The 8,200-nt window shown below is 39.2% G+C and overlaps 1 protein-coding gene across 1 annotated transcript; it reads left to right on the top strand.

Moving 5' to 3' along the window:
• Nucleotides 1-7,255: 7,255 nt before the first annotated feature.
• On the top strand, nt 7,256-8,200 carry LOC129629064 (olfactory receptor 52B4-like). The gene has a single exon (XM_055548852.1). It carries the CDS (start codon nt 7,256-7,258, stop codon nt 8,198-8,200), a length of 945 nt encoding a protein of 314 aa, XP_055404827.1.

The raw sequence follows: 8,200 nt of genomic DNA, 5'->3' as shown, positions 1-8,200 counted from the left end.
GTAACATTCTTGTCAGCTTTTATGAAGTGCAATATATGAGCATAGAAATTGCTGGGTTTCTTGTGTAAGTATATATAGAATTGAGTGCTAAAATCCATTGAGGTTTTTTTGTGTGTGTAAGTATATAAGATTGAGTGCTAAAACGTTAATTTTGTTGGTTTTAAATTCAATTTAAAGAAAGGTTCTAACTTCAATTTTCACTACAAACTTCGTGGAATTTAAAAATCTAAGATACTAATTAAAAAAAATAATTATTCTAAATGGATTGAAATAAAAACAGGGGAGAGGAAGAAAATGACCAATCCAATACAGATTTTTCTGCCAGAATGTGGGGAAAATGTAAAGAGAAAATAATCAATATAAAGCACTTTTACAAAGAGAATGATTTCTTCTACTTTCTCCATACTTCCTTTTCTTTATATTCATGAACAGCTTGTGAATAAGTGCCTTTGGTAGACAGGTGATGTATGCTTTTTGAGCCAACTATAAAATTATGATGAGATGGCTGTAGGGATGGAAACAAATATCAAGCAGTTGAATATCGAGAGCTTGGCTGTCCATTAGGGTAGCCAAGAGGTTCTGGTGGCTCTTGAACACTTGTCTGAATTGAGATGTATCATACATATAAATTGCACACTAAGATTTTGAAGACAGTTCAAAAAAATGATGTTAAATATCTTAGTATCTTTCACATTATAGATAGCAATGATAATGGGCTTCCCAAGTGGCTCAAGAGGTGAAGAATTTGCCCGCCATGCAGATGACCTGGCTTTGATCTCTCGGTCAGGAAGATTCCCTGGAGAAGGGAATGGCTAGCCACTCTTAATATTCTTATCTGGAGAATCCTGTGGACAGAGGAGTCTGGCTGGCTATACCGTCCATGGGGTCACAGAGTCAGACATGTCTGAAGCGACTTAACACCCACACACTCATTCACAGTAGTGAAATAGTTCAGTTGAATCAGATCAGATCAGGTCAGTCGCTCAGTTGTGTCCGACTCTTTGTGACCCTATGAATTGCAGCATGCCAGGCCTCCCTGTCCATCACCAACTCCCAGAGTTCACTGAGACTCAACGTCCATCGAGTCAGTGATGCCATCCAGCCATCTCATCCTCTGTCTACTTCTCCTCTTGCCCCCAATCCCTCCCAGCATCAGAGTCTTTTCCAATGAGTCAACTCTTCGCATGAGGTGGCCAAAGTACTGGAGTTTCAGCTTTAGCATCATTCCTTCCAAGGAAATCCCAGGGCTGATCTCCTTCAGAATGGACTGGTTGGATCTCCTTGCAGTCCAAGGGACTCTCAAGAGTCTTCTCCAACACCACAGTTCAAAAGCATCAATTCCTCGGTGCTCAGCCTTCTTCACAGTCCAACTCTCACATCCGTACATGACCACAGGAAAAACCATAGCCTTGACTAGACGGACCGTTGTTGGCAAAGTAATGTCTCTGCTTTTGAATATGCTATCTAGGTTGGTCATAACTTTCCTTCCAAGGAGTAAGCGTCTTTTAATTTCATGGCTGCAGTCACCATCTGCAGTGATTTTGGAGCCCAGAAAAATAAAGTCTGACACTGTTTCCACTGTTTCCCCATCTATTTCTCATGAAGTCATGGGACCAGATGCCATGATCTTCATTTTCTGAATGTTGAACTTTAAGCCAACTTTTTCACTCTCCACTTTCACCTTCATCAAGAGGCTTTTGAGTTCCTCTTCACTTTCTGCCATAAGGGTGGTGTCATCTGAATATCTGAGGTTATTGATATTTCTCCCGGCAATCTTGATTCCAGCTTGTGTTTCTTCCAGTCCAGCGTTTCTCATGATGTACTCTGCATATAAGTTAAATAAGCAGGGTGACGATATACAGCCTTGACGTACTCCTTTTCCTATTTGGAATCAGTCTGTTGTTCCATGTCCAGTTCTAACTGTGGCTTCCTGACCTGCATACAGATTTCTCAAGAGGCAGATCAGGTGGTCTGGTATTCCCATCTCTTTCAGAATTTTCCACAGTTTATTGTGATCCACACAGTCAAAGGCTTTGGCATAGTCAATAAAGCAGACATAGATGTTTTTATGGAACTCTCTTGCTTTTTCCATGATCCAGCGGATGTTGGCAATTTGGTCTCTGGTTCCTCTGCCTTTTCTAAAACCAGCTTGAACATCAGGAAATTCACGGTTCACATATTGCTGAAGCCTGGCTTGGAGAATTTTGAGCGTTACTTTACGAGCGTGTGAGATGAGTGCAATTGTGTGGTAGTTTGAGCATTCTTTGGCATTGCCTTTCTTTGGGATTGGAATGAAAACTGACCTTTTCCAGTCCTGTGGCCACTGCTGAGTTTTCCAAATTTGCTGGCATATTGAGTGCAGCACTTTCACAGCATCTTCTTTCAGGATTTGGAATAGCTCAACTGGAATTCTATCACCTCCACTAGCTTTGTTCATAGTGATGCTTTCTAAGGCCCACTTGACTTCACAGTCCAGGATATCTGGCTCAGTTGTATGGTAGGTAGTAAATGGTTATTTTTTTTTTTTTAACTGCCAAACTATTTTCCAAAGTAATTATGCCATTTAACATCTGCTTTATCATTGTAGAAGTTATTCTACATCCTTGCTATAACTTGATTTTGTTTAAGTGTTTTAATAGATGCACAAGTGAAATGTCTCATTGTAACTTGAATCTGAATTTCTCTGATGCCTAGGGATGCTGAATATCTTATTTTTCTTTCTTGTTGTCAACTGTGTATTTTTTTTTTTTGATGAAGTGTCTTTTCAAGTCTTTGATCATTTTTCTTTAATTGTTGCTTATTTTCTCATTACTGAGTTTTGAGTTGTTTTTTATACATTCTTGATATGTTTCTCATTATATATATGCTTGCATATATCTTCTAATATTTGTCTTTTCTCTTTATTTACTCTATTTATTAAGAGTCTTTCAAAGAGGATGAGTTCTTAATTTTAATAATGTCCAAATTAGCAAGTTTTTCTTTTATGGATCTTGATTTTGATGTTTTATCTAAGAACGTTCCTAACAAAAGGTCGCAAAGAATTTTTCTTTAGTTTTCTAGAAGTTTAGATTTTATACTAAGTCTATGAACTGCTTTGAGATTTAAAAAAGAAAATAGTGCAAGGTATGTGTCAAAATCCATGTCTTTGTATATGGATCCAATCATTCCAAGCACTATTTGTGGAAAAGACATCCCTTTCCATTGAAATTGCTTTGTAGCTTCATCATGTCTCAATTGGTCATATATATGTGAATCTTTTTCTGGATTCTGTCCTTTCCCATTTATCTACTTATCTATCTGGATATCAGTATTGTATGTATTGGTTATTGTGGTTTCATAATATATCTTGAAATAAGTTAGTATTAAATTTTCTATCTTTTGTTCTTTTCCAAATTTGCTTTCACTATTCTATATCTTTTGAAGTCACATGTGCTGTTGTGCCTTGATTGACCTCATTATGATCTCTGTCCACATGGTCTTTTATTCATCTATCCTAGGCTTTCTGAATGGCTACTGGGTTCCAAGAAGGCAAATGAAAGCTGCAAGGTCCATATGCCCTGGAATTCACACATCACTTCAAACTTATTCTGTTGATCAAAGCAACTCACAAGGCCATCTCTAATTCAGAGGGTTGAAGATTAGGCTACTGCTCATGTATAGGGGAGTGGCATGTGTGCACAGCAGATGGAACAATGCCAGCCATTTTTGTACATGGTCAACCACATTTGGTTAAGTAGCAGGTTGATAATGTTCAAAAACTTGACCATACACTCTGCTGGAAAGATTATGAGAAAAAAGACACTCTAACTGGAGTAGGTTGCCATTTTCTTCTGCAAGGGCTCTTCCTGACTCAGATTGAACCCACATCTTCCTCATTGCAAGCAGATTCTTTTATCCCTGGGCCATCAGGGAAGCCCCTGTACACTGCTAGTGACAATCAAAAACGCTGCAGTCACGAGGAGGGGATTTTCAATATCTAGTAAAACTAGTATACAAATGCAGCTATTGTTTGACCGAGGTAATTGTGTTTCTAGTAATTAACCTTAAGATTTATTAATAGAATTAACCAACTAAAGAAGAAAGAAAAAATGAAAAGGTTCTTTGATAATAATGCAACCGTATCACAAGATCACATGTAGTTGGGATCCCAAAGTGAAATGAGAGAAAGACTGAAATCTGGCAGCTTAGGTAAAAATCAAAAATTTACATGTTCAAAACTCTTGAAAAACTTCATGGTATAAAAAACAAGGAACGCTACATCTAGATACATCACAATCAAAAATTAACAAATTGAAAATACTCAATGCAGTTAAAGGAGGCAGGGAAGAGAAATACAAATGTCCAAGTTAATAAAGACTCACGACTCTTCTATGAATTATTAAGCATGCATTTTTATATTGCCTCAGGTAATAGTTAAACATAATTCATGACTCAAATTTGAAACTTATAAAAACTCAGGGGATGAATACTGTATAACTTCAGTGTAATCCTTTTCATGACTAGCAAAACTTGAAAAATCATTGGTGCCTTCACATTACAACTATTTATATTCCTGTTGAAAATAGATTTCATATGAATTAAAATGAGCCTGTAGCAAGGCTAGATTAGGTAGAAAAGGCTTTTATATCAGAAAAACCTGAGAAAAGCAAAAATGAAGAGAAGTAGAAGAAAGAGTGGCAGATAGGCAACGGTCATAGAGATTTAGCCCACGTGGGAAGAGGGTGAGGCTGGTAGAGACAGCTCTGTCCCTGGAGTCCTGATGTGCTCCCCTCAAGGGCTCCACAAAGGAAGATAAACAACCCTACTCCTGACCGTCACATAACAGATCCCCTGTCTGTCTGATCCTATAATCTCAGCCAAAAGCTGGTGAGTGAATTCAATATCTGTTGAGTGGGTTGTTCCAGAATCAAGGAAGGACTGTGTGTGTGTGTTACTTGCTCTATCATGTCCAACTCTGAGACCCCATGGACTAGCTCGCTTGGCTCCTCTGTCCATGAAGTTCTTCAGGCAAGAATACTGGAGTGGGTTGCCATTCCCTTCTCCGGGAGATCTTCCCAACTCGTGGATTAAACACAGGTCGCCTGCAATGCAGCAGATTTTTTACCATTTGAGCCACCAGGGAAGACCCAGATAAGGACTGGGCCAGTGTCATGTCCCAGACAGGCCAGCAGGGACAGGACTCTTGGAGACTATTGATATATGTGGACAAGGAATGGTAAAGACCAGAGGTGCAGATCTGATTGGTTATAGCAGATGTGGGGAATGGAATCTGGAAAGGGATGTTGAGAGCATGTAGGGGCTAGATGAAGGATCCTGAAGTGTGGTAAATAATGAGAAAGAATTCAATAAAATGACAAGTATCCTAATAATTAGATGAGAGATGAGAAAACAGAAAACATAATTACATAGACTATAGTCTCCTCTTGGAAAACCATGAAAAGAGCCCTGAGAATGGCAGGAGACTGTGGTCACCTACCCTGTACCAGACATTTTAAGGAGCTTTGAGGAAACAGGGAATTTTGAAAGATATGAGAACTAGGAGCCAATTTTCCTCCCCAGAATGATAAATCAGGGTCACTAAGAGGAGGAGCTGGAGTCGAAGAAATAATGAGCATAAAATATACCTTAGCCACTGAGATAGATATTTTAAGATATCCCTTAAATATTCTCAGAAACCCCAAGAAGAGAGTATTCATTGTTTGGCTCCATTTCTCTTCATTCTGTGAAAGGTAGATCACCATGGCTGTCTTCTCAGAAGTATCATCCAGGTCCATTACACCTGGAACATTTTACAAAATTCATCTGCTTACATATCCACCATTCTCTCAAATCATCTGTCTAAATAGGACTCAGTCACCTGGTATAATGCCTGAAATATAGTCACTGCTCAAAATGTACTTGTTGAATGATTAAGCTCATGGATGAAGAAAAGTGTTTAGTAGGAAGTAATTGATGAAATCATATATTCATTTCTATACACTGAAGAATATTCCACGTACCAACTACTGCAACCTCCTGCCCTCCAGCAATAAATTCTTTCTTTTTCCAATTTCATTTATTTCTAAGTTTAGCCCTTTAAAGTGGGAACATCAGGGGTGCCTCATCTCTGCCATGGAAACCCTGTCTATGTAACCCCTTAAAACTTTCATGACTCCCTTCACAAGTAAGCAAACTGTAGGTAGTGGAGTTAGAAGATCTAAATTCATTTCTATCAATTGTTGATTGTGAAATTTGACAGGTGATTCATAGTCTCTGAGTCTCACTTTTCTTAGGTGTGAAACAGAGATAACATCCACTTCCTAGACTGGATTTCTACTCCCTACATAAAGAATACATAACATTAACCTGCATACTACAATCCCTGGTATAAAACAATGCTTAATAAATATCAGTGACTTTTTGTGGCTTTATTATATTTAGACCCATTCTACTTCTGGAATATGAATAATCTTTTAGAACCAGACTCTTCAGTCAAGTACTAATAAACTTTCACAGGTAATCCTTCTAAACTAGTATATTGTACACTACTTGCTCCAAGACATCTAATGGCTACTCCCCACGTTAAAGATGGAGTCTAAGTGTAAGTTGTGATCAAGGCCTTTAACAATCATGGATATCTGCCTGTTCAACCCCCTGTGAAAATCTTAAGTGCCTGTTACTATGTGCTGGAAGTGTTCCAGGAGCTTCCTTTATTGCAGTAATCTATATATTTACCTTGTGTTGTGCTATCATATGTCTCACTTCTCATTCATAATTTATGATAAGCTCATCATTTCAAGGTCAAGTTCAAGTGTCAATATGTTAACAGGTTTATCAGACATGAAGACTGATTTCTTCCTTGTACTTAAATTTTCTCTTTGAAAGAGAAATACATATAATAGCATCTCTTTGTTTAGTTGGAGGTAAGTGTAGTTGGCTATCACTCAATGGCGCGCAGACCATATTCTTTCACCCTTGCCTATTTCCTATGATTTGCATGTTCAAAAAAGATGGAGAGTATGAGATAGGCCAAAAGCTCCTGGTATATTTGTCACAAAGTGTGTTTGTATGGTGGTGGTGGTTTAGTTGCTAAGTCGTGTCTGACTCTTGAGACTCCTTGGACTGTAGCCTGCTGGACTCCTCTGTCCATGGACTTCTCCAGGCAACGATACTGGAGAGTGTTTGTATGATCCCTCTTAATAAATATATTAAAGAATATATATTTTCCTCGATCTCTGTGAATAGGAAGTGCAGTCCCATGTCATCTGCTCCAGGTATGACTGCTTCTAACCACAGCAGTGTTAGCCGCACATTCTTCCACTTGCTGGGCATCCCTGGCCTTGAGGACCAGCATGTGTGGATCTCCATCCCCTTCTTCATTTCCTATGTCATCGCCCTGCTTGGGAACAGCCTGCTCATCTTCATTATCTTCATGGAACGGAGCCTCCATGAACCCGTGTACCTCTTCCTCTGTATGCTGGCTGGAGCAGACCTTGTCCTCTCCACATGCGCAGTCCCTCAGGCCTTGGCCATTTTCTGGTTCAATATGAAGGAGATCTCCCTGGATCACTGCATCACTCAACTTTTCTTCATCCATTCCACCTTCATCTCTGAGTCGGGGATCTTGCTAATGATGGCATTTGACCGCTATATTGCCATATGCTACCCTCTGAGATACACCACTATTCTTACACACACACTAATTGGGAAAATCGGTACGATTGCCTTTCTGAGAAGTTATGGTACAATTTTCCCCATAATATTTCTTTTGAAAAGGTTGACTTTTTGCCAAAGTAATGTCATTCCACACACCTATTGTGAACATATTGGCTTGGCCAAATATGCTTGTAATGACATTCGAGTGAATATCTGGTATGGGTTTTCTATCCTCATGTTAACAGTGGTCTTAGATGTCCTATTAATTTTTGTTTCTTACATTCTGATTCTCCATGCTGTCTTCCACATCCCTTCCCAAGATGCTCGTCACAAGGCTCTCAACACGTGTGGCTCCCATGTCTGTATCATCATTCTCTTTTATGGGCCTGGAATCTTCACAATCCTTACTCAGAGGTTTGGCCGCCACATTCCACCTCATATCCACATCTTGTTGGCTAATGTCTGCATGCTTGCTCCACCTATGCTGAACCCCATCATTTATGGGATCAAGACCAAGCAGATCTGGGAGCAGGTAGCCCATGTGTTGTTTACAAAGCAGAAATAA

The sequence above is a fragment of the Bubalus kerabau genome, chromosome 15 (assembly GCF_029407905.1).
Source record: "Bubalus kerabau isolate K-KA32 ecotype Philippines breed swamp buffalo chromosome 15, PCC_UOA_SB_1v2, whole genome shotgun sequence".
Lineage (NCBI taxonomy): Eukaryota > Metazoa > Chordata > Mammalia > Artiodactyla > Bovidae > Bubalus > Bubalus kerabau.
The sequence above is the reverse complement of the archived record's forward strand: the minus strand, read 5'-3'. Positions and strand labels throughout refer to the sequence as shown.